Source organism: Bufo bufo, chromosome 7, assembly GCF_905171765.1.
Source record: "Bufo bufo chromosome 7, aBufBuf1.1, whole genome shotgun sequence".
NCBI classification, from domain to species: Eukaryota; Metazoa; Chordata; class Amphibia; order Anura; family Bufonidae; genus Bufo; species Bufo bufo.
The window spans coordinates 86211776-86239481 of record NC_053395.1 but is presented as its reverse complement, the minus strand read 5'-3'; the positions used below and the strand labels follow the sequence as shown (position 1 = coordinate 86239481).

At 43.9% G+C, this 27706-nt stretch overlaps 1 protein-coding gene across 8 annotated transcripts in view; it reads left to right on the top strand.

Moving 5' to 3' along the window:
- The window catches only part of NPRL3 (NPR3 like, GATOR1 complex subunit), a 149683-nt gene that overhangs the window by 23455 nt on the left and 98522 nt on the right, over positions 1-27706 (top strand). For 3 of the 8 annotated variants that reach the window (XM_040439730.1, XM_040439729.1, XM_040439728.1), the window contains exons 4-6: positions 2970-3008; positions 15910-16039; positions 19149-19223. In XM_040439730.1, the coding sequence (XP_040295664.1) occupies positions 2970-3008; positions 15910-16039; positions 19149-19223 (244 nt within the window). Of the gene's footprint in view, positions 1-2969; positions 3009-15423; positions 15617-15909; positions 16040-17861; positions 17900-19148; positions 19224-27706 lie in introns of those variants that run through there. The other 5 variants (XM_040439731.1, XM_040439732.1, XM_040439733.1 and 2 more) reach the window with 4 other exon arrangements.

Here is a 27706-nt window from a genome sequence, read left to right as displayed (position 1 = left end):
GCAGTTTTAGGAAGGATGCTTTCACGCATTGCTGTTTTGTCTGATTTTTCCCCCCAGGATTTTCATAAAACCGTAGCAGAAACCTAGAGACGCTGAAAATATTTAGGACTAATTCAGAGGGCACCAGTTTCCGTCTGTGTGCTATCCGAACTTGGGTTGTGGCAAGAAGCTGACAGCAGACATCATTCTTGTCGTTTCCATCCAAGACTCAATCTGAGGAATACACTAGTGGCAAAAGAAATGAAAATAGGCGCTTATAGGGCTAGTAGGTGAGGGCTAGGAATGCACAGAAATGGCCATATGGAGGCTGAAGGAGGTGGTGGATTCTGCTGATGTTCTGGTCTTCAGAGAGAAGCGTTTTCTTGTACAGAATGCAGTGATGGGGGCCGACTAGCCGATATACAGGACTTCATGCAGGCGCAAGGACCACCACAGAGATGAAGTTGATTGTTCAATTGTCTTTTACAACTTGATAAAAGGGCCCTGGATCCCCCAAACCACATTGTTCTTTTTGTAGGACTTGCTCAATAGACGTTTGGGGTTGTTTATCAAACTGGTGCAAAGGAGAACTGGCTTAGTTGCCCATAGCAACCAATCAGATTCCACCTTTCATTTTTGACAGCTCCTTTGGAATATGAAAGGTGGAATCTGATTGGTTGCTATGGACAACTAAGCCAGTTCTACTTGACACAAGTTTTATAAATGACCCCATTTATCTCCATTTGGATCTGACGCATCTGATGGTCCTTGGGCCTTGGTGATGTTGTGTATATCAGCATGCCACCCCCAACACTGCACTCTCTAAAACAGGGATCAGCAACCTTCGGCACTCCAGCTGCAGTGAAACTACATCTCCCAGCATGCAAACTTACTCGGCTGTCCTTGTAACTTCCACAGAAATGAAAGGAGGATTCTGGGAGTTGTAGAACAGCTGGAGTGCCGGAGGTTGCTGATCCCTGCTCTACAAGCAATCACTTAAATGAATACGTCCAGGATGTCATACAGACGTCTGGATGTCTCCTTGTTTATGGATGGAAATCAGAATGGCAGTCTGAATCAGGCCTACTCTTGAAAGCTTCCGCCAGGATCACATCCAGCTTGCTGATGAAGACACTAGTAAATTGTGAAAGTAGCCTGAAGATGATGGTGTGTCATACGCTGACAGGTGTGCAGGTGAGAGCCAAGGAGTAAAACATTCAGTGATGAATGTAAATGTATTTCTTATAAGTGCATTTTATAGGATAACCACATTTACAACAGATAAGAGGGTATAAGTGTAAAAATGAGGAGGTAGCAGAGCTGAAAGTGCAGCTGACGTAAGAGGGGTTGATATCTAAACATACCAAGTGCCCAGAAAACATTGGACAGAGACCACCTGGCAGTGTCTCATGGATGGCCAGCATTGGTGAGGCTGATTCACTAGAAGACAACTTGTTCTACCCTGAACTTCCCCAAGATGCCGTCCTTGATCCATCTGCTCTTAAGGCTTATTTCACACGAGCGATATGGAATGAGGCAGAATCTGTCCAGGGGAAAACTGATGGTTTTGCACACAAGTTCAATCAGTTTTGCGCAGATGCAATCAGTTTTTTGGTGGATTTTTCACGTGCATGAACCAAAACTGAAGAATAACACTCAATATCTCTTAGTAATTATCAGGGAAAAACACATTGCGTCAGGATACCTTCCATTTTTCAATCAAGCTCTGTTCATTTCTGTGGGGCCAGGACTACGTCAAAAACGTATAATATAGAACTTGCTGTGATTTTCGCTGACTGCAGAGATGATCAGTGATAAATATTACTCAAGTACAGAGATGGCTCAGGATCCAGTCCAGATACTGTCCGTTCACGACACGCTTCGCTTCCGGATGGAAAATCTGCTCGTGTGAAAGAGGCTTTATGACTGTGGATAAGCATCTATGAAAAGGATGTTTCTACATCAAGTCATTGGCATAGGTCCACACTACTGGCCGAGTTGGCACATTTAGTTGCTAGAGAGGGCGAACGTTGGAATTTGCTTGTAGAACACGTTGTAATGTGAGCAGAGGGAAAGGACTTCAAAGAGAAGAGTTCCAATACCAGATGGAGATAAGAGAAGCTTCAATGTGTTTCTGGATTGGACTGATCCCTTCATCAGATAAGTACTTACCTGACAAAGGGATCAGCTCAATCCCTTAACATGTTGGTTGTCACCAATAAAGCTTCTCTATCTCCATCTTGGTATCGGAACTCCTCTCTCTGCTGGTTCTGGTGTTCTCCTTCGCCAGCCGCTTGTGCAGTCCAGCCTTCGGAGAGCGTGGGAAGGCGAGTAGCAGCAGAGATCTCCATACTTACATTCTACACTAGCACCTAGCACAAACCAAATGAGCGACCTCTCGTCTTCTCCTCTGCTCCCTTGCCTTAGTTGAGAGTCAGTGTATGACACACATTTGTGTATGAATAATAACTCGTTTTTTTGCTTGTGGATGTTTTCTGCATGGTAACAATGACCACTGTCCGCAGGGTGAGCCAGTGTCTAATAAAACTGTGCTACACACAGACTTTTGGGACCCGTGCCTCACTTACGTTCTGCTCTAGAACTTCATGTCTTTATATTTTGTGTCTAATGTAAAGGGTTAGTTGTAAACTGCTGGATGTATTCTTATATACTGTGGCATCATGTGATAGAAGTCTGTGTGTAGTCCAAAGCTGGCCATGCATATTAGATCTTTGTTGGCTGAACCCATAGATTTCGGCAGCACTGGCTGACCATCTAATGTGCATGGTGGCTTCCCAACACTCTCCTGATGGCTGGTGTGAGGGGAGATTTCAACTTCATGAATATGTATATGGGATTCACAGCTGTCAGCTGAATGACCTGACCGACAGCTATCTCATGTGTGTGGCCAGTGTGCGTCTGTTTTATGTCATGTAGTATGTAGTTGTGTTTCACGTTTTCCATGTTGATGGCTCCCGTTCCTATTCCAGAGAGCCATGTCCTCCAACCGATGAGCAGTTGGTTGCAGGGTAAGATGAGTTATTCTAGACAATTCTGACTTAGAATTGACCTCTTCTAATGAGTCTTTGGCTCTTCCTATTTGTGCTGTTGTATGTGTCACATTGTCAATAACTGAATCTGGAATATAATGGACTTGTAATCAACTACAACTAACACTTCTTGGCACAGATCTTTGCTTTCCTGAAATCTGAGAAACTCTTTACTCCATATTTGTCTTGCCATCAACTATTGAAGTGAAATTGCACAGTGAATATATAAACCAAGTAAGGGCTAAAGGAAACCTATGAAATGCAATGCATTCTGCAGGCAACCTGTTACCCAGCAGGAGGAGCTGAGCAGGTTGATCTATAATTTGAGGGAAAGGATTTGTAGAACAAGGAGTCCAGTGGGCGATCCTGCTCAGACAGGCTTTCCTCTATGAATATGCAGATACATAGATGCAGTATATAGCAAAAGCATAAGGACAACAACACATTACACCAACAGGGGCTTTTATGACTACCCATTCTTCCATAGCAATTAATATGAAGTTGACCCTCTCCTTTGCAGCCAAAACAACTATTCTGCTGGGAAGGTCTTCTACAAGATTCTGGTGTGTGTCTGTGGGAATTCATCCAGAAGAGCATTTGTGTGGTCAAACACTTACGAATGACAAAAAAGCCTGGCTTACAGTTTCCATTCTAGGTCAGGGCTCTGCAGGCTTGTCAAGTTCTTCCACACCAAACATGCCGTTACGGACTTACGTTATGATGGAACCAAAAAAGGCCTTCTCCAAACTGTTCCCATACAGTTGGAAACAATCATTTGTCAGAGAAGCATCACTCCAGAGAGTCTAGTGGTGGCCTGCTTTACACCACTCTGTCCAGTGCTCATTGTGCTTGGTGATTTAAGGCTTGCATGCAGCTCCTGTTAAATGTTAACCCGTGCCATGAAGCTCCTGGTGCACAGTTTTCTGAAAGGGATTGCGGCCACAACAAATTTATCTTCATTTTTACAGTTTTCTGGCAAAAATGAAGACAGAAAGTGCTGGTCTTGATAAATCTATGTGTCTCAGCACTTGGTCCCACTCTGTAATGTTACATTGTCTGTCACTTTACAATTATATCACTCACAGTTGATCGTGGAATATATTCTAGGAGGATAGAAATTTCTCCAACAGACTTGTTGCAACAGTGACATGATATTAAAGGACTATGCTGGAATTCAGCGAGCTCTTTAGCACAACCCATTCTTTCACAAATGCTTGTAAAAGCAGACTGCATGGCTAGGGGCTGGATTTTATACACCTGTGGCAATGGGACTGAATATAACACCTGGATTTAAGGATTAAGAGATATGTCACAGTAATTGTGTCCATATACACTGCTCAAAAAGGGAACACAAAAATAACACATCCTAGATCTGTTAATTAAATATTCTTCTGAAATACTTTGTTCTTTACATAGTTGAATGTGCTGACAACAAAATCACACAAAAATAAAAAAATGGAAATCAAATTTTTCAACCCATGGAGGTCTGGATTTGGAGTCACACTCAAAATTAAAGTGGAAAAACACACTACAGGCTGATTCAACTTTGATGTAATGTCCTTAAAACAAGTCAAAATGAGGCTCAGTAGTGTGTATGGCCTCCACGTGCCTGTATGACCTCCCTACAACGCCTGTGCATGCTCCTGATGAGGTGGCGGACGGTCTCCTGAGGGATCTTCTCCCAGACCTGGACTAAAGCATCTGCCAACTCCTGGACAGTCTGTGGTGCAACGTGACGTTGGTGGATAGAGCGAGACGTCCCAGATGTGCTCAATTGGATTCAGGTCTGGGGGAATGGGCGGGCCAGTCCATAGCATCAATGCCTTCGTCTTGCAGGAACTGCTGACACACTCCAGCCACATGAGGTCTAGCATTGTCTTGCATTAGGAGGAACCCAGGGCCAACCGCACCAGCATATGGTCTCACAAGGGGTCTGAGGATCTCATCTCGGTACCTAATGGCAGACAGGCTACCTCTGGCGAGCACATGGAGGGCTGTGCGGCCCTCCAAAGAAATGCCACCCCACACCATTACTGACCCAATGCCAAACCGGTCATGCTGGAGGATGTTGCAGGCAGCAGAACGTTCTCCACGGCGTCTCCAGACTCTGTCACGTCTGTCACATGTGCTCAGTGTGAACCTGCTTTCATCTGTGAAGAGCACAGGGCGCCAGTTGCGAATTTGCCAATCTTGGTGTTTTCTGGCAAATGCCAAACGTCCTGCACGGTGTTGGGCTGTAAGCACAATCCCCACCTGTGGACGTCGGGCCCTCATATCACCCTCATGGAGTCTGTTTCTGACCGTTTGAGCAGACACATGCACATTTGTGGCCTGCTGGAGGTCATTTTGCAGGGCTCTGGCAGTGCTCCTCCTGTTCCTCCTTGCACAAAGGTTGAGGTAGCGGTCCTGCTGCTGGGTTGTTGCCCTCCTACGGCCTCCTCCACGTCTCCTGATGTACTGGCCTGTCTCCTGGTAGCGCCTCCATGCTCTGGACACTACGCTGACTGACACAGTAAACCTTCTTGCCACAGCTCGCATTGATGTGCCATCCTGGATAAGCTGCACTACCTGAGCCGCTTGTGTGGGTTGTAGACTCCGTCTCATGCTACCACTAGAGCGAAAGCACCGCCAGCATTCAAAAGTGACCAAAACATCAGCCAGGAAGCATAGGAACTGAGAAGTGGTCTGTGGTCACCACCTGCAGAACCACTCCTTTATTGGGGGTGTCTTGCTAATTGCCTATAATTTCCACCTGTTGTCTATCCCATTTGCACAACAGCATGTGAAATTGATTGTCACTCAGTGTTGCTTCCTAAGTGGACAGTTTGATTTCACAGAAGTGTGATTGACTTGGAGTTACATTGTGTTGTTTAACCACTTAAGGACCACAGGTTTATACCCCCCTAAAGACCAGGCCCTTTTTTACAAATCGGCACTACACTACTTTCACCGTTTATTGCTCGGTCATGCAACTTACCACTCAAATGAATTTTACCTCCTTTTCTTCTCCCTAATAGAGCTTTCATTTGGTGGTATTTCATTGCTGCTGACATTTTTACTTTTTTTGTTATTAATCGAAATTTAACGATTTTTTTGCAAAAAAATGACATTTTTCACTTTCAGTTGTAAAATTTTGCAAAAAAAACGAGATCCATATAGAAATTTTGCTCTAAATTTATAGTTCTACATGTCTTTGATAAAAAAAAAATGTTTGGGTAAAAAAAAAAAATGGTTTGGGTAAAAGTTATAGCGTTTACAAACTATGGTACAAAAATGTGAATTTCCGCTTTTTGAAGCAGCTCTCACTTTCTGAGCACCTGTCATGTTTCCTGAGGTTCTACAATGGCCAGACAGTACAAACACCCCACAAATGACCCCATTTCGGAAAGTACACACCCTAAGGTATTCGCTGATGGGCATAGTGAGTTCATAGAACTTTTTATTTTTTGTCACAAGTTAGCGGAAAATGATGATTTTTTTTTATTTTTTTTTTTTCTTACAAAGTCTCATATTCCACTAACTTGTGACAAAAAATAAAAACTTCTATGAACTCACTATGCCCATCACGAAATACCTTGGGGTCTCTTCTTTCCAAAATGGGGTCACTTGTGGGGTAGTTATACTGCCCTGGCATTCTAGGGGCCCAAATGTGTGGTAAGGAGTTTGAAATCAAATTCTGTAAAAAATGACCAGTGAAATCCGAAAGGTGCTCTTTGGAATGTGGGCCCCTTTGCCCACCTAGGCTGCAAAAAAGTGTCACACATCTGGTATCTACGTACTCAGGAGAAGTTGAGGAATGTGTTTTGGGGTGTCATTTTACATATACCCATGCTGGGTGAGATAAATATCTTGGTCAAATGCCAACTTTGTATAAAAAAATGGGAAAAGTTGTCTTTTGCCAAGATATTTCTCTCACCCAGCATGGGTATATGTAAAATGACACCCCAAAACACATTCCCCACCTTCTCCTGAGTACGGCAATACCAGATGTGTGACACTTTTTTGCAGCCTAGGTGGGCAAAGGGGCCCATATTCCAAAGAGCACCTTTCGGATTTCACAGGTCATTTTTTACAGAATTTGATTTCAAACTCCTTACCACACATTCGGGCCCCTAGAATGCCAGGGCAGTATAACTACCCCACAAGTGACCCCATTTTGGAAAGAAGACACCCCAAGGTATTCCGTGAGGGGCATGGCAAGTTCCTAGAATTTTTTATTTTTTGTCACAAGTTAGTGGAAAATGATGATTTTTATTTTTATTTTATTTTTTCATACAAAGTCTCATATTCCACTAACTTGTGACAAAAAATAAAAACTTCCATGAACTCACTATGCCCATCAGCGAATACCTTGGGGTCTCTTCTTTCCAAAATGGGGTCACTTGTGGGGTAGTTATACTGCCCTGGCATTCTAGGGGCCCGAATGTGTGGTAAGGAGTTTGAAATCAAATTCTGTAAAAAATGACCTGTGAAATCCGAAAGGTGCTCTTTGGAATATGGGCCCCTTTGCCCACCTAGGCTGCAAAAAAGTGTCACACATCTGGTATCTCTGTATTCAGGAGAAGTTGAGGAATGTGTTTTGGGGTGTCTTTTTACATATACCCATGCTGGGTGAGATAAATATCTTGGTCAAATGCCAACTTTGTATAAAAAAATGGGAAAAGTTGTCTTTTGCCAAGATATTTCTCTCACCCAGCAGGGGTATATGTAAAATGACACCCCAAAACACATTCCCCACCTTCTCCTGAGTACGGGGATACCAGATGTGTGACACTTTTTTGCAGCCTAGGTGGGCAAAGGGGCCCATATTCCAAAGAGCACCTTTCGGATTTCACAGGTCATTTTTTACAGAATTTGATTTCAAACTCCTTACCACACATTTGGGCCCCTAGAATGCCAGGGCAGTATAACTACCCCACAAGTGACCCCATTTTGGAAAGAAGAGACCCCAAGGTATTCGCTGATGGGCATAGTGAGTTCATGGAAGTTTTTATTTTTTGTCACAAGTTAGTGGAATATGAGACTTTGTATGAAAAAAAAAAAAAAAAAAAAAAATCAGCATTTTCCACTAACTTGTGACAAAAAATAAAAAATTCTAGGAACTTGCCATGCCCCTCACGGAATACCTTGGGGTGTCTTCTTTCCAAAATGGGGTCACTTGTGGGGTAGTTATACTGCCCTGGCATTTTCCAGGGGCCCTAATGTGTGGTAAGTAGGTAAATGACCTGTGAAATCCTAAAGGTGCTCTTTGGAATATGGGCCCCTTTGCCCACCTAGGCTGCAAAAAAGTGTCACACATGTGGTATCGCCGTATTCAGGAGAAGTTGGGGAATGTGTTTTGGGGTGTCATTTTACATATACCCTTGCTGGGTGAGAGAAATATCTTGGCAAAAGACAACTTTTCCCATTTTTTTATACAAAGTTGGCATTTGACCAAGATATTTCTCTCACCCAGCATGGGTATATGTAAAATGACACCCCAAAACACATTCCCCAACTTCTCCTGAGTACGGCGATACCAGATGTGTGACACTTTATTGCAGCCTAGATGCGCAAAGGTGCCCAAATTCCTTTTAGGAGGGCATTTTTAGACATTTGGATACCAGACTTCTTCTCACGCTTTGGGGCCCCTAGAATGCCAGGGCAGTATAAATACCCCACATGTGACCCCATTTTGGAAAGAAGACACCCCAAGGTATTCAATGAGGGGCATGGCGAGTTCATAGAAATTTTTTTTTTTTGGCACAAGTTAGCGGAAATTGATATTTTTAATTTTTTTCTCACAAAGTCTCCCGTTCCGCTAACTTGGGACAAAAATTTCAATCTTTCATGGACTCAATATGCCCCTCACGGAATACCTGGGGGTGTCTTCTTTCCAAAATGGGGTCACATGTGGGGTATTTATACTGCCCTGGCATTCTAGGGGCCCTAAAGCGTGAGAAGAAGTCTGGAATATAAATGTCTAAAAATTTTTACGCATTTGGTTTCCATGAGGGGTATGGTGAGTTCATGTGAGATTTTATTTTTTGACACAAGTTAGTGGAATATGAGACTTTGTAAGAAAAAAAAATAATAATTCCGCTAACTTGGGCCAAAAAAATGTCTGAATGGAGCCTTACAGGGGGGGGGGGGATCAATGACAGGGGGGTGATCAATGACAGGGGGGGTGATCAATGACAGGGGGGGTGATCGATGACAGGGGGGTGATCAGGGAGTCTATATGGGGTGATAACCACAGTCATTGATCACGCCCGTGTAAGGCTTCATTCAGACGTCCGTATGCGTTTTGCGGATCCGATCCATCTATCAGTGCATCCGTAAAAATCATGCGGACATCTGAATGGAGCTTTACAGGGGGGTAATCAATGACAGGGGGGTGATCAGGGAGTCTATATGGGGTGATCACCACAGTCATTGATCATGCCCCTGTAAGGCTTCATTCAGACGTCCGGATGCGTTTTGCGGATCCGATCCATCTATCAGTGGATCCGTAAAAATCATGCGGACGTCTGAATGGAGCTTTACAGGGGGGTAATCAATGACAGGGGGGTAATCAATGACAGGGGGGTGATCAGGGAGTCTATATGGGGTGATCACCACAGTCATTGATCACGCCCCTGTAAGGCTTCATTAAGACGTACGGATGCGTTTTGCGGATCCGATCCATCTATCAGTGGATCCGTAAAAATCATGCGGACATCTGAATGGAGCTTTACAGGGGGGTGATCAATGACAGGGGTGTAATCAATGACAGGGGGGTGATCAGGGAGTCTATATGGGGTGATAACCACAGTCATTGATCACGCCCCTGTAAGGCTTCATTCAGACGTCCGGATGCGTTTTGCGGATCCGATCCATCTATCAGTGCATCCGTAAAAATCATGCGGACATCTGAATGGAGCTTTACAGGGGGTAATCAATGACAGGGGGGTGATCACCACAGTCATTGATCATGCCCCTGTAAGGCTTCATTCAGACGTCCGGATGCGTTTTGCGGATCCGATCCATCTATCAGTGCATCCGTAAAAATCATGCGGACATCTGAATGGAGCTTTACAGGGGGGTAATCAATGACAGGGGGGTGATCACCACAGTCATTGATCATGCGCCTGTAAGGCTTCATTCAGACGTCCGGATGCGTTTTGCGGATCCGATCCATTTATCAGTGCATCCGTAAAAATCATGCGGACATCTGAATGGAGCTTTACAGGGGGGTGATCAGGGAGTCTATATGGGGTGATCACCACAGTCATTGATCATGCCCCTGTAAGGCTTCATTCAGACGTCCGGATGCGTTTTGCGGATCCGATCCATCTATCAGTGGATCCGTAAAAATCATGCGGACGTCTGAATGGAGCTTTACAGGGGGGTGATCAATGACAGGGGGGTGATCAATGACAGGGGGGTGATCAGGGAGTCTATATGGGGTGATCAGGGGTGATCAGGGGCTAATAAGGGGTTAATAAGTGACGGGGGGGGGGTGTAGTGTAGTGTAGTGGTGCTTGGTGCTACTTTACTGAGCTACCTGTGTCCTCTGGTGGTCGATCCAAACAAAGGGGACCACCAGAGGACCAGGTAGCAGGTATATTAGACGCTGTTATCAAAACAGCGTCTAATATACCTGTTAGGGGTTAAAAAAAACACATCTCCAGCCTGCCAGCGAACGATCGCCGCTGGCAGGCTGGAGATCAACTCTCTTACCTTCCGTTCCTGTGAGCGCGCGCGCCTGTGTGCGCGCGTTCACAGGAAATCTCGGCTCACGCGAGATGACGCCTATTGGCGTTAGCGTAGCCTGGGGGAGCCGCCGCAATGACGCCTTTCGGCGTTACAGTTGCGGGAAGTGGTTAAGTGTTCCCTTTATTTTTTTCAGCAGTGTAGTATAGCCATCAATCACTGACATGATCGGCCTGTGGGCTCCTAAGCCCAGAATCAGCACAGATTTAAATGAATAAAATACAAGTTACACTGAATTGTTTCCCATAAAACGGTATATCACACTGCTCAGCTCTTCCTGCTGTATATCATGGTGCCTACAGAATGGGCTGTATTTTCATTGTGATGGATTTCTTTAATGAAGATAATGTACCACTGCAAGAACATTTGGAATAAGAGAAAACATCTGGTTTGGAGCTTCTAAACCAGTGTTCCCCACCCAGTGGCTTTGAATCACCTTCATGTGACTCCTTACCAAGTAGCCACTCAAAATGCTATAGTGCACTAGTGGGACCAAGAAGATCGCAACATTACAACAACTTGGCAGCAGGTTCCAAACCATATCTCATGTTTAACTGTACGGTAAGTACTATATCTTTAATAGGCTTCTGGCGTAGCAGTGGATGTTAAATACGAGGCCTTCATGCAGGTGGAAACTATGCAACTATTAGATTGTTAAAACATTTAGTAGTTTGTGTCTCTCCTGTTTCCCACTCCTGATCCCAGCATGGCATGCATCTCTCCGTCGCACGGATCAAAATATCGGCCAGGAAGGGAGGGACTGAACAGCCAATAGCAGGCAGCGACAAGCCTCCGTAGCGTCACCCCGGATGGTAGGGAGGCTCATCCCCATCGAGGCCTGCTATTGGCTGTTACCCCATCGCCGGATGTTTTTATCCGCAGAGAGATGCAGCAGCTTCTGTGCCGGGATCAGGAGCAACGCGGGTGTCGGGGAGCAGAGTAAGTATAATCTATATGAGGGGCCCAGGCATTGGGAGGCATGTTTTCTAATTTGGATAACCCCTTTAAAGGGGTTATCCCATGACTAATGTAAAAAATTAAAACCAGTCATCATATAGTACATGACGATCTCTTTCTAACAAAGCTAGAACCAGCTCTGTACCTCACATGGATCCAGAGATCTCCCCATTCATTGTTCTGCTAGATTTATATCAAGCTGGCAGCTCAAGGGGAGTGTCTTTTCTGTTGCAGCTAAGGGGGCGTGTCCATGCTCTCCCTATCACAGCTCAGGAGGCAGTTGAAAGATGAAACTGAGCATGTGCGGCCTTCTTAGGCAGGTCAAAGAAATAAGAAAGAAACAAACAGCAGGTGCCGCTATACAGATACATTTTATGTGTGGCTATGCTAAATTTTTACTTAAAGGGAACCTGTCACCTGGATTTTGGGTATAGAGCTGAGGACATGGGCTGCTAGATGGCCGCTAGCACATCCGCAATACCCAGTCCCCATAGCTCTGTGTGCTTTTATTGTGTCAAAAAAAGATTTTATAGATATGTAAATGAACCTTAGATGAGTCCTGTCTCCTCCATGCTTGAGAGATGAGTCCAGCGTTCTCTGACTCTGAGCCCAGCACCGCCCCGCATCCTCCCAATCTCCTCCTTGCTCCCCAATGTCACAAAGCTAGAGCGCCGTAATCTTGAGATGCGCGAGCTAGTGCATGCGCAGTTTGTTCCCTGAGGCTGATGCCAGCACAGGGAAGGAATACTATGCTGACACTGCGCATGCGCTAGCTCGCGCATCGCGAGATTACAGCGCTCTAGCTTTGTGACGTCGCGGAGCAAGGAGGAGATTCGGAGTATGCGGGGAGGCGCTGGGCTCCGAAACGTTAGTGACAGCTCCTTCGGCTTCTTACTTGCCTCATTTACATATATATAAAATCGTTTGTTTTTTTACACAAATAAAGCACACAGAGCTATGGGGACTGGATATTGCGGATGTGCTAGCGGCGATCTAGCAGCACATGTCCTCAGCTCTATACCCAAAATCCCGGTGACAGGTTCCCTTTAAATGCAATTACAAAAATATTCAGATCCAGGTGCTGGTTTGAAAACTGTAGAATTATTTTTCGTGGGACAACCCCTTTAAGTGTGACACTACACAAGCTGCCATATTTCAAATTGGCTTGAAATTTACGAACTCTGTTCAAGGCCATTGTTTGGCAGCCTTTGTGGTATTCAGGTTGATTGTATTAAAGGGAACCTGTCACCAGAAAATGCAATGCAGTCTGCAACCAGCATGTTAGAGCAGGATAAGCTGAACACACTTATGTGTGTATATATATATATATTTGTGGGAAAAGATTCAGTAAAACTTTTAATTTATAAATGTATATCTTTACTTTTTCTAACTGAACAGCCCTCAGTACATTAGTGACTGATAGCGTTCCCTGTATACACACGTGTACTGAGGGCTATTCATCCGGCGTTGTTAAGTTGGAAAAAACAGAGATATAAATGTATAAATTACAAGTTTTATTGAATCTTTTCCCACAAAAAACCATATATCAATCTGCTGTATAAGGGCGCCTTCACACGCTGTGGATTTTGTGGCAGAAAGTTCCACGACTGCCAATCAGTTCCATTCACCTGAATGGAGCTTGCAGAAATCCATGTGCTTTCAGCGCCATTCAAATGAAGGAACTGATTTTCATTTGCAGAATTTTCTGCCCCAAAATCTGCAGTGTGTGAAGGCCCCTCACCCGCCGCCTGCTCTTTACAGGTGTCCTGATACCTACGAACGTGCATGCTTGAAACTGACCCTCGGCTGATGTTTATTTCAATGGGGAGAATTCAGTAAGTGCTGCCAGCTCCTCTGCCAAACAATGTGTATGAATAATGGAGATTCCTGGAATGGGGAACATTTTGATTGATATTTACAGGTGATAATTCACCGTCCAGCACGTTAAACTTATCATTAAAATCATCAATGTTCTTCAATGACCAGGGCATATTTTTGGGATCATGGGCAGATATTACATTTTTTTTTATTGGTCCCGTAATCAACTTTTATCACCTATAATCAGAATAGGTAATAAGTGTTTGATTGTGGGGGCTTTGACTGTTTGGACCCCCACCATTAACGAGAATCCCTCGTTCGAATTGAGTGTTGGTTGTGCATGTGCACTGCCACTCTATTCAAATTCTATGGGCCTGAAAAAGTACTACATTCCGTAGACTTATCCTGCAGATAGGTCATACGTGTTAATTATGGGACAACCCCTTTAATTGCTAAATGCCCTCCACAATCGGAGATTTGATCACTGCACAGTACAGTTAAGGTGCAGATTGTAGGGAAGGAAGTGGTCCTTCCCCACAGTCGGTTGCTCATTCAGTAGATGTGAAGCGCCGCATTTACATGCATCGATCACCTCCACAGTATGAGGATGAGGGATCACTATTACGATCATTCGTCCTCATACACCTGCATAGTTTCTGCGCACAATCTGCTGCCTGCACTAACAATCACCAATGGCTGCACCTTTACACAGGCAGATTGTCGGGAACGAGCATTCGCAGGAAAGTTCATTCCCGATAGTCTGCCCGATTATCTGTACGTCTAATCCACCTTTAGATATAATTTTTACATGGCACACTGATCACTCTATATATTAATAAGTGCACACAGTAAGATATGTGGCTTTGTCCAGAGAGATAAGCGCGTAGTGCAGGCTGCACCCTCTGAGGCACTCCGAGATAGGCAGTCAGAGCGTTATCTCCCTGACAGCAGATTGACAGGGCATCTGTCGGACTGTCACTGTCCCCTTTCACATATTTCTAGAACCTTCATTATTTAGTAAGGGGTGGCACGTGCTTACTGGTAATATAAAATTGTCATATTCTAAGTAGTGGCCCTTTGAGTCAAGAAGGAAAAGATGAATAGGACAGGTCCAAACTTAAAGGTCCACAATCAACAATGGAATGTTCACATATAGGTTGTTACTATGTGATAAAAAAAAGTGTTGCTTTAAATTTGAGAAGCTGGTAGTTTTTTGTGATTGTATCTAATGGAGGCATAACTAAAGGTGGGCATAATGTGTATGTGGTGGGCCTGAGTCTACCCCAATAGCAGATTTGGAAGGAAAGAATGGTCAGACATGTTGAATTTCAATATGCCTGCTCATTTGTCCAGGATGATAAGCCAATGCTAGAGGTATCTGGCATCAGTTTGCTTCTGTCAGCAAAGCATGTATGTGTATGGGGGTATGGGTCGGGAGTGATAGCTGTGTGCCAAACAAATGGTAAATGCTCTTTAAAGGGGTTCTACACCTTTTTCTTACTAATGATCTATCCTTTGGATGGGTCATCTGATTGGCGGGGGAGCTGTTTGAGAAGGAAGAGGCTCTCACAGTAGCACCGCGGCCTTCTCCCTGCTTCCTGCGGGCCGGTGACATCACAACTATGTCACGTGGCCTGGGCGCCACATGAAATAGTTGTAACGTTACCAGCCCACGGGAAGCAGAGAGAAGGCAATGGCGCTACTGTGAATACCTCTGCCTTCTCAAACAGCTGATCGGCGGGGGTCCCTGGAGTTGGGCCCCTGCTGATTAGATGCTGATGACCTATTGAAAAGTATAGAACCCCTGGCCTAAGCTGTGCCTTCCCTTCTATCTTTGAACACAAGGCACTTATTATTAACAGGGATATTTCCACTTGAGGCGTTTATTTCTGATAGGGGGTGCTTGAAGATGGCCTCCTTGAATCATGAACCGGTTTGCAAGACCCCCACCCCTCTCCATTCTGCTGATAGTTGGGGAGCTCTGAGGTGGGACCTGCACCTATTAGGTATTTTTTGTATATCCTATGGTTAACAACATTTTATAAATTCAGATGTAAGTCAGATGGTTGCCGTGTACCGTGAGTATTGTACTGTATAATGATGGTCTGGATGCGTACATGACTATAGGGCTGCGCTTCCACTGCCCGCCGCGGACTGTTGTGTGATTAACCAGCACTCTCTTTACTGGCACAGCATGGCATTAATTAGCATGGAGTAACTACCTGTCATTTCTTCCCTGTGTGATCACATGTAATTGCTTCACATTCAGTATACTGTCATCTCTTGTAATAATCTTCCTCACACGTATTGTCCGCTCAGGAGATAAGCGCTGCCTCTGATACTTTGTGTCGGTCTCTTATCCTTTTTAAAGATTTTCAGATGTCATACTTGCGACCATATTGGCTACAAAATCTGATATGTGCGGTAAAAAATTTGAGCTGAAGATTGACAATGTGCGTTTTGTTGGCCACCCGACTCTGCTTCAGCATGCTCCGTGCCAGGTAGGTGAAGTTGCCATTCTCCACATGCTGCTTTGTTCCTCGTAGCTGTACAGTACCGCGCACAGGAGCTCCGGCACCTTTTTGAACAAGGGAATTTGGGGAAGATTGACGTCTAGACAGATAATACACTTTGTGCTAAAGCTGTGATCTTTCCCTGTCTGAAATGCTATGTGATGTATTATGGGAGCGATACCTTTATTGGCTAACCAGCAAATACGGACCACAAGCTTTCAGAGGCTTCAAACTGAGGCAACAGGCACAACATTTGGAGGATGTCACAACAAGACGTGGGAAGATGCAGAATTAACCCGTGGGATACCAGCGCCATAACTTTACCGTGCTGGGAACTGTGACTTAAATCCCAGCCATCCGCCAGTCACTGGTAGCCGGGCCCCTGCTGTATGCGCTGGCATCGGTAAAAACACTGATGCTGGCGCATTAACCTTTGCTGCACGCGGCACGTCTGATATCCTTTTCGGGTCCCTGTGGCCATTGGGACCCCGCATTGCGGTGACAGGCACCCGATTGTGCTGCCTTCCATGTAAGCCTGTGAGACCAAGACCCCTGGGTCTCACAGGCAAGTAAGCTGTAAGTGTATTACACATAGGGCCCACAGGAGTCCGCATAGGCCAGTGCTTTTTCCTATAGTGTGCCAGCATGGCCACTGCTGCTGGATTGGGGGGGGGGGGGGGGGGGGGTCGTAACCCCTGAAAACGAGCAGTGTATAATGTGATGGAAAAATGAATCCAGCCAGCAAAGGAAGCGATATGGACAATCACAATACATTAGTAAGTGGCTTGTATTAACTTTCTGTACATGATAAATGCCATTTGCTGAAGTGAGACATCCCTTTAATTCTGCATCTCCCCAAGTATGTGTCTTGTAACATCCTCCAAATGTTGTGCCTAATTCTGCCTGAAGAAGAAGCCCCTGCAAGCTCGTGGTATGTATTTGCTGGTTATCCAATAAAGCTATCACCCCCATAATGCTTCTGTATTTATTAACACAAAAGTATTCTACATATTTTTTCTGGATAACACTGTACACAATGTTTGCTCCACCTGTGTGGAATATAATGGTGGAAACATTCATTCATTGGGTAATAGATCGTTGGTGTGGACACCTAAATTATTGTTTGCCGGCAGCAGATCGTGCCATCTAAGCAACATTTGGAGGATGTTACAAGACGTGGAAAGATGCAGAATTAACCCGTGGGATACCAGCGCCATAACTTTACCGTGCTGGGAACTGCCGCAAACAATGATTCTGTATGGGGATGAGCGATGACGTTAGCGTTCGATCCACCCATACTGTGGAGGAGGTCGCTGCTTGTGAATGCAGGTGTTCTCTCCACTGACAAGCAAGTGACTGTCAAGAAGAAATACTTCCTTCCCAACAATCGCTTACTACATCAGGCCATGTAAAGGAAATGTATACTTCACTGCTGAAGCAAAGAATTCATTTATACCACCTTCCAATGTCAAGCATTGCTAACTGGGTTTAGAGCCTCAGTGATGTTTGAAAGGAACTGGTGTACAAGCTGACTACAGGGACCTTCCAAGTACACATTAACACATTACAATATACGGATAGCACCGAGTGGCAGTACCTATGTGCCTATCAACACATTACAATATAAAGACATCAGGCATGGGGTCTCCCACTTGGAATGACCCATCCACCCTGTCAAACAAATCAAGGAGGTACTATGTAAGATCAGCTCTGACCATATAATAAATACATCAGCGGATATCCAGTATACGGCCTGTTTGATGTGGGAAGCACCTTCCATGTGACAGCTGCCTTTCCTTTCCCAGACTGAACACTGCTCCTCTACCTGACACATACTCACATAATGCCGTGAGTACATTACAGTAGACACGGATCAGAGGACTAGTTTTCATGCAACCATCAAACAGAGCTTATTTTCTGGACTGGACAGACTCATGTAAAAGAGGCCATAACCAGTCAAAATGTCCCGGTTTAGATGATACAGTCCTTTTAAGGAGGATCTCAGCCACTATTTCTTTCATGTGCACTATTAAGGCCTATGATTATGCTTTGTTTAAAGAAATGGACCCCTTAAAAATATTCCTCTGGAATAAAAACGGTACTCTTCATACGTTTCAGATCTGTATGTGTTCTGTGCATCTAGTGTCCACGTTCTCCAAGATATATTCTGCATGATATATTTTACTGCTTTCTTCCAAAACGTGTTACTCCTGGAGCATCCTATAAAAAGAGGGCAGGACAAGGACTATCATGTCCTATCTGCAACAAACCCCCACATCATACTCCCCGTACACGTGTTGTAGTTCACACTGCAAATTTTACAATAGTTTATAGTCCGAATAAACTAGTGTGGACCATAAACGGAAATAGAGATAGTTATACTTTCTCTCCTTTTATGATCCACGCTTGATCATGGCTACAAAGCCTGCCCAGCAGTATGGATCACAGCTGATATGCCAGGCGACCAGCAGATCCCATTGCAGTGAATAGGATCAATTGGGCATTGGCAGTGTCCAGCATATGCCAGATACGCCAATTTTCCTTTGCTGGGACAGAATACCGAAAATACAAGCATATGTGGACGTAGCAGAAAAGCATTAAGGTTCGTGCACTAAGCTTTGCATGCAGCCTTATAGGGCTCTGTTAGAGGTGCGATTGGCGTCGTTCTCCTCCTTCTGCAGAGGCACACAGCTATTCCACACATTTCTCATGGCAGTTTAGGATAATGATCATTTATAGTTTTGTACTCATGGAGTCCTGTGCATTGCTCTCTGCCGTGTGCATGAGACCTTACACTAAAAGTTTAATATACCAAAAGAGAAAAGCTATGCTGTTTAGCAGACATGCACACGGTGACAGCAATGGCAGCTCTAGAACAGATTATTTGATCACTCACTGCTCCCTCTAGTGGTAATGAATCGTGTCTGCAGTAATGATCACATTAATACAACAACATAGTTTATTCCTTGCTGTTCTCATTACAGGAATGTTGTAATGGTTGTATAAAGTGGGTATATGCACAGCTCTTTATCACCTCCACTATTGATGTGCAGACTCCACACATTGTAAAATCTCTGAATTATGTCTCTCTTTGTAGGTGTCAAAAACGGATCCCTCACCAAAAAGAGAAATGCCAACCATGATCCTTTTTAATGTCGTCTTTGCCCTGAGGGTAAGCGATCGAATTTATAGGTAAATGAAGTAAAAGTAATATTTAGCTTAAAGGGGTTGTCCGGGTTCAGAGCTGAACCCGGACATACCCTTATTTTCACCCAGGCAGCCCCCCTGATGCTAGCATCGGAGCATCTCATGCTGCGATGCGCTCCCTTGCCCTGCGCTAAATCACGCAGGGAAAGGGCTCTTTTGTTTATCATAACACACTGCCGGGTGGAAACTTCCGCCCGGCAGTGTGTTCGGTGATGTCACCGGGCTTCCTGGCATCCCCATGGAGAGCCCCGGTACATCACCGGAACTCCTAAAAATGCCTTTGCCCTGCGCGATTTAGGGGGGCTGCCTGGGTGAAAATGGGGATATGTCCGGGTTCAGCTCTGAACCCGGACAACCCCTTTAAGCTGTCTTCTTTTATTTGCTACCTGCTTATCGGTAATCCAGTTTCCCCCCTTTACATACCCAGTATGTGGTTGGGGGTTGGTTAGTAGAAATTGTTGGGGAACATTTATCAATAATGGCGTAATTTGTGCTAAAAAAATACTAATGTTACAAATCAAAAGTGGTGATTTGTTTCACCTCATATATCAAAAGGCACACCACTTGTAAAATATGACTTTTTAAAATATAAATTTGATTATCCGCCTAGTTCTCTTGATTTGTGACATTTTAACTCCAATAGCACTAAAATGCGACTTTTTTTTAAACTGAAATGCACCATTTGAGCCACCCCTGCCCAGACCACACTCGCAAGTTTTGAAACATATTTGCGACATTTCCTGTGGTAAATTGCGACTTTTGTCTTAGACTCTGGACTTTTTCGTTATTTTGTTTTTGTTGACTGACACTTTACTGACAAAACCCTGCTATTTAGCTAATTTATAAAATCCTGTTTTAATACTTACCTATCATTTGTTCCCACGACAAATAGTTTTTTCTTTGCATAAATGTGACTTTTTGACAAAGTCGCATCTGTGTGCCACAAATGTGACTTTTTACACAAAACACCACCACATAAGCTGGTGGCTGGGAAGGCAGCCCGATGCCTTCCTCATTCAAGTTTTACACAATAAAAAAATGTAAGTTTCAAGTAAAAAAAAAAAAAACGGTCCCAAAACAGCCATTTTCTGGTCACCTTGTCTCACAAGAAGTGTAATACCAAGTAATCAAAAAAATCGTATGTACTCCAAAATGGTACCAATCAAACTGTCATCTCATCCCGCAAAAAATTAGCCCCTACCTAAGACAATCTCCCAAAAAAAAAAAAAATATGGCTCTCAGAAAATGGCAACACAAAAACAAGATTTTATGTTCAAAAATGCTTTTACTGTGTAAAACTTAACAAAAATAAAAATAATAGACACATTGGGTATCGCCACGTCCGTAACAACCTGCTGTTTAAAAATATCACATGAGATGCCCCCTCAGGTGAATGCTGTAAAAAAAAAAAAAAAAAAACAGCTATACCAAAACAGACATTTTTGTCACCTTGTCTCACAAAAAGTGTAACACAAAGCGATCAAAAAGTGTTTGTACCCAAAATGGTACCAATCAAACCGTCACCTCATCCTGCAAAAAATGAACCCCCACATAAGACAATCATTCAAAAAATAAAAACCAATGACACCTGTAAACCAATCCATCAAAATCTGTGCTGCAAAAGCCATATGGCACTCTTTCCTTTCTGAGTCCTGCCATGTGCCCGCACAGCAGTTAACCACCACATACGGGGTGTTGCCGTATTCAGGAGAAAATTGGTAACAAACTATGGGGTGCTTTTTATCCTGTTACCCATTTTGAAAATAAAAAATTTGGGGCTAAAGCAACATTTTATTGGAAGAAATGAAACTATTCATTTTCACAGCCAAGTGTTTCGAAATTCCGTAAAACGCTTAGGGGGTTAAATTTCTCATTACCCCCTTAGTATATTCTTTAAGTGGTGTAGTTTCCAAAATGGGGTCACTTTTTGAGGGTTTCCACTATAGGGTACGTCAGGGTCTCTTCAAATACAAAATGGTGCCTAAAAACCATTCTAGCAAAATCTGCCTCCAAAATCCGTATGGCGCTCCTTTCCTTCTGGACACGGCCACTTGCCCATAGAGCAGTTTACCGCCACATATGGGGTATTTCTGTAAACTGCAGAAACAGAGTAATGTTTATTGAGGATTATTTCGCTGTTAACCCTTGCTGTGTAGCAAGAAAAAAATTGATTAACATAAAAAAATCTGCTAAAAAAATGAAATTTGGAAATTTCACCTCCTTTCCTTTAATTATTGTGGAACACCTAAAGGGTTAACAAAGTTTGTAACGTCATAAATATTACCTGTTATGCGCCATAATGGCCAGGAAGTGTTGGATCCACATGCATGCTGGGTCCACTCTGCCTTTTACCATTTTTGGTGCCAAAATGGCCTCCATTACTTACAAGGGATGCAGGTACCAACATGCATGCTGAGCCCACTCCACACCTTTCTTTGTGCCAGACAGCTTCCAATGAATGTAGTGAGAGCAGGCCACAGCTTTATACTGAAACTAATAAAAATCAGCCTATGGGGCAGACGGGCTAATCAGGAGTGCACGACTCGCTGGAGTGCCAAATCTCCAGCATTGTAAATCTGCAAAGAAAACGCACAACAGTTAGTATCTAGTGTTAGGACCCGTCTTTACAGAGATCGCCTTGACGTTCGGCAGACGGGCTCAGATGATTTTGTACAAAATGCATTTGCCAAGCATCTCCCTTTATAAATAAGCGTAGCATCAGCACTATAATATTTTTTGTGACTATGGCATTGTTGTACTTTATCTGGTTAGCAGGGTGTTGCTGCATTCCCCCTTTTTTTCTTTGGATAAGTAAAAGCGTTCCAAAGTTATTTGCACATAAAGTGACTCAGTAGTGAAGGGGTTAATTGTCAGCAACAGTTTGAGCCATTTCTGCCGATAAGAGGATGATAAATGAGGTGTAATGTGCGCCAATGTGCACTTTGACATTTATAACTCATTTCTGGCGTGATGCATTCTTTATGGTGAAAATTCTGGAGAAAACAGTTGATATATTTGGGGCAAATCAAAATGCCATTCTTTTTGGTGCATTTTATGCCATAATTCTGGTGCAGCGTGCTTAGTAAATGTCCATTGGATTTTACATTTTCAGGGGTGAGTTTATCAATTGGCTGAATGCACAGAATAATAAAACATGGTAAAGGGATTATGCGGGAATTTGATATTGATGGACTATTCTCAGGATAGGTCATCAATATCAGATTGTCAGGGTTCCGACTCCCGGGACCCCCACAGTTCAGCTGTTTATAGAGGCCGTGGCTCTCTGTGTACATTGGTCACGTGGCCTAGGTGTGGCTCAGTCCTATTCAAACGAATAGAGTTGAGCTGCGATACTATACAATGTACGGCACTGTGAAGAGCCCACAGTGTTCACTGGAGGTCCGGGGAGCGCAGTGGCCTCTTCAAACAGCTGATTGGCTGGTGTGCGAGGAGTTAACCCCTCCCTCCCAATCTGATATTGATAGTTAAAAAGTACGGTTTGCACTCCATTTTTAATTAGGGCCGTGGTGCCTGTTGAGGACTTGGCAGTCGTCACAGTAATGAAGGAGATCAATGGCACCTCATGCTCTTACAAACCATATAATATATCCAGAGGTGATCCAGATCAATGTGGCTGGCTATAGAAGGAATAACTATACACTTACCACGTTCTACAGATTGACTGTTGATCCATAAAGTTCTGAAAATTCTGGTTATTCTGTACAATTTCCGTTGCCAGTCATATTGACCTGAATCAGCTTTGGATATATTATATGGTTTGTCAATAAAAACGGTTTCCTTAAAGGGGTTTTCCCAAGATTTTAATACCGATGACCGATCCTCAAGATAGGTCATCAGTACTGAACGGTGGGGGTCTGACACCTGGAACCCCTGCGATCAGCTATTTGAGAGGGTAGCATCGTTCACAGTAGCAGTGCGGTTTTCTCTCTGCTTTCCTTAGCCATGTGAGGACGCATTTGTTGGTGAAGTGATTGGGGCTGAGCCGCGATACCAAGCACAGCCGCTATACAATGTACGGCGCTCTGCAACAGCTGATCAGCGTGGGACCCGGGTGTCAGACCCCCACCAATCAGATAATGGTGACCTATCCAGAGGATAAATCATCAGTATAAGAATCTCGGAAAACCCTTTTAAGAGCATACAAGTGTGAAGCGTCGTTGATCCCCTTCATTATTGATCTGATATTGATGATCAATATCCTGAGGATCAATATCAAATTCCTGGATAACCACTTTAAGGGCTCGTTCACACAAACGTTTTTGCGTTCCGTATATGTTCCGAATACGGAACCATTTATTTCAATGGTTCCACAAAAAAAACGGAATGTACTTCATATGCATTCTGTTTCTGTATTTCCGTTTTTCCGTTCCATTGAAAGATAGAACATGTCCTATTATTGCCCGCAAATCACGTTCCGTGGCTCCATTCGAGTCAGTGGGTCCGCAAAAAAAATACGGAACACATACAGAATGTACTCTGTATGTCTTCTGTATCCGTTCCGTTTTTGCGGAACCATCTATTGAAAAAATTTTTATGCCCAGCCCAATTTTTTCGATGTAATTACTGTATACTGTATATGCCATAAACGGAACTAAACGGGAAACACTACTGAAACAAAAAAAGGATCCGTTGATAACGGACCGCAAAACACTGAACGAGCCCTAAGGGTGAGTTCATATATAGTGGATAATTTAAAGGGGTTGTCCGGGTTTAGAGCTGAACCCGGACATATCCTTATTTTCACCCAGGCAGCCCCCCTGAGGCTAGCATCGGAGCATCTCATGCTCCAAAGCGCTCCCTTGCCCTGTGCTGAATCGCGCAGGGCACGGCCTGTTTTGTTTTCAATAACACACGGCTGGGTGGAAACTTCCGCCCGGCAGTGTGTTCGGTGACGTCACCGGCTCTGATGGGCAGGCTTTGGCGCTGCCCTAGCCGTTTTACTGGCTAGGGCAGCGCTAAATCCTGCCCATCCGTGCCGGTGACGTCACCGGGGTTCCTGGCAGCCCCATGGAGAGCCCCGGTACGTCACCGGAACTCCTGAAAATGCCTTTTCCCTGCATGATTTAGCGCAGGGCAATGGAGAGCATCGGAGCATTCACTGCTCCGATGCTCAAGTCAGGGGGGCTGCCGGGGTGAAGATGGAGGGATCTCCGGGTTCAGCTCTGAACCCGGACAACCCCTTTAATGGATTTTGCCACGAATTATTGTGGATTATTTTTTTTAAATAAACCACCTCAGGATATGACCTAAAAAGTACATGCAGTTATGTGAGGTTCCCAAAGTCCTATTTTCTAAAGAATGATGCCATGAGGTGTTCCCCTGTCTGATCAGGATAGGCATTATTCCCAGTGCTAATCTGTACCATATACATAATATTGATGGAATATCTGTGGCGTATATTTTGTGCTGTATACAGAGCTGTAGCTTTAGATGTCCTGAGCTCGCCGTCTAACCTACATACTGTATGATTTCATATGCACCATATACATCGTATATATAGGATCTATACAGGGATTTTCATTGAATGGGCTCATTCATTGCTTGCTTTCAGGGAATGAAGATCTGTCCTGGTCAGAGCTCTGATAAATGTGCTGTAAACAATAAAGTTTTCTATTCAGTGACTGCAAGCAGAGAAAAAAGGCACATTTTTGGTCATGTGTTAAGCTTGATTTTCTGAAACCAGAAAAGCCATTTTAGTATTTTTAAAATAAGGTCCAGTAGATCCATAGAGTGGGTCTGACACCAGTATCACCTAGGAGATATTGATGATGGGTATGGTAGTCTTTCATTTTCAGTTGAGAAGTAACGTGAGTGTCACCATTCTCCCTGTAGTCACTTATGGATACTGCTCCCATATCTAGCAGTGAAGGTATATATATGTAATACCCACCTCTGTAGCTTTATTACAGTTCCCTCATATTTTCCTCTTAATAGTCTCTTTGATAGGTTCTGTGGTTTTAACATGGTAGTTATAGGTGTCTATATTTTATGCTCGTGCTCCTATATTCTACAAAGGGACCTGGGGATGGATTTCATGACCCATAGTGCCGTCTATAATGTGATGAATGGAGGACCTACTGCACACACATATATTGTCTGCCAATTCAATCTACATAGTAACCATATACAACTAAGGGTGAATAAGAAGACAGCTTATTGCAGTGGATTAGGGTTTACGGATCTGTTTGGGAAGATATCATGAAGACTGTAAGGCGTGCCATCCTGGCCTTTTTTAATCTATACTGTTCCTCTGGTGAGCACTGTTAGTCAGCAGCATAGGAGCTGAAGACACCCTATGGTGATAAAGCATATCTTATCTGTATACCTCCTCCCTCCGAATCGCCCCCTACAGAATCATGACACATCAGAAATGTTGGATTCAAGGAATGCCAAGTCATGTTTGTCACATCATTGATGTCTATGGCAATGTGGCATCATCTGACTATGTGTGCGCTGCTTTTATGTGACCAGGCAAATAAGGATAGTAATAGGAATGGCTTGTACAAGTTTAACATGTTAATGAAACATACCTATAATCACGTCATATGTGCTCCATCCCCAGCTCATGTATGTGTGCGGAGACCGCAAAAGCTCACTTATACATATGCGGGAATTGGAATTTGAAAGCCACCGTTGCCTATCTGATCTGCTGAGGTTGTGCCGCTGGCAACCCCACCAGATCCAGAGGATTGGGGTTTCTAGCAGAGTAGTGGCGGTACGCTGCCAGATGAATGACTGGCGTGATTCCGTATCTGCTATTGACTTTAATAGAGGGCTCATGTATGCCCTGCTGCTTCTCTGCTGGAAATGTGGACCAGGCACTTCTGTCCTCAGGGGTCCCTGCATCCAGCATTCTAAACTTCAGATGTGTTTGGCATATACACTTAGTATGCTACAATGCTATTGGGAAATCCCCTTTAAATACAAGTTAGTGGGCGCATGTGCATTTAAGTAAATGAGGTAGCCTGAGCCCACCTGGCAGGATATACAGGGAATACTACTATGACGGCTTCTTCTGGATAAGTATACAGTAATACAAAACCTAGAACTTTGTTAGACATGCTGTCTTAGCGTCATTTATTTTCCCCATTCAGTTGTGTGGAGAAACTGCACTGTAGTGACAAGCCACAACTAGGGCTGGGGGGTTTAGCCCCCTGGACACAGTGAGAGGTTTGGTCTGGGAAAACAGGTATTTTCCTCCCAGCATGTGCTTGTGGGCTGATTTACAGCCAGGTGAGGTCAAATACCAGACCAGATTTTAAATGCCGGTCCGGGTTTTGGCAGCACCTGGCTGTCCTTAACACGTTCAGGACCTCGGACGAAAATGCTCTACCTAACTTGCATGTACTTAACGCACTAGGACGAGCATTCTCGTCCTAGGGTTAATGCGCTGCCCCACACGTGCTGCCGCGATCAGCAGCCGGGCCCCTACTGTATCTGCCAGCATCAGTGAAAACACTGATGCCGGCGGATTAACCCCCTGTATGCTGCGATCACGCTGACCACAGCATACAGGGGGTTTGCGGTAGCTTGTACATCCCCATCGGGTCCCCGTTCTGGTGTGACTGGGACCCGATAGTTGCTATGGCAGCTGGGATGCCTTGGACAGGCATCGGGACTGCCAGCTACGGAAGCCCAGGAGATCCAGCCCCAGGACTGGGTCTCCTAGGCAACTGTTAGCGTCTTACAGTGTCAGACGCGGACAGTTCAATACAGCACAATACAAATGTATTGTGCTGTAATGAAACAGGGTTCAGACCCTGAAATCTTGAAGTCCCATAGTGGGACAAAAAATAAAGTGAAAAAAGAAGTTTTACAAAAATTTTTTTTTTAACATTTCAAGTAAAAAATAAAAAAAAATGCCCTTTTCCCCAAAAATTTTAAGAATAGGAAAAAAAGAAAATTAGACATATTAGATATCGATGTGTCCGTACCGACCGGTTCTATAAAAATATCACATTACCTAACCCCTCAGATCAACACCGTCAAAAAAATAAAATAAAATCTGTGCTAAAAAAAAACCACTTTTTTGTCAACTTCACTAAAAGTGCAACACCAAGCGATCAAAAAGGCATATTCCCCCCAAAATAGAACCAATCTAACCGTCACCTCATCCCGCAAAAAATGAGCCTCGACCTAAGACAATCGCCCAAAAAATAAAAATAAAACTCTCAGATTATGGACACACTAAAACATGATTTTTTTTGTTTCAAAAATGATATTCTGTAAAATTTAAATAAAAAAATGTATATATATTAGGTATTTCCACGTCCGTAACGACCTGCTCTATAAAAATATCACATGACCTAACCCCTCAGGTGTACATCGTAAAAATAAAAACTGTGTAAAAAAAGCAATTTTTTGTCACCTTACATCATAAAAAGTGTAATAGCAAGCGATCAAAAAGTCATATGCACCCCAAAATAG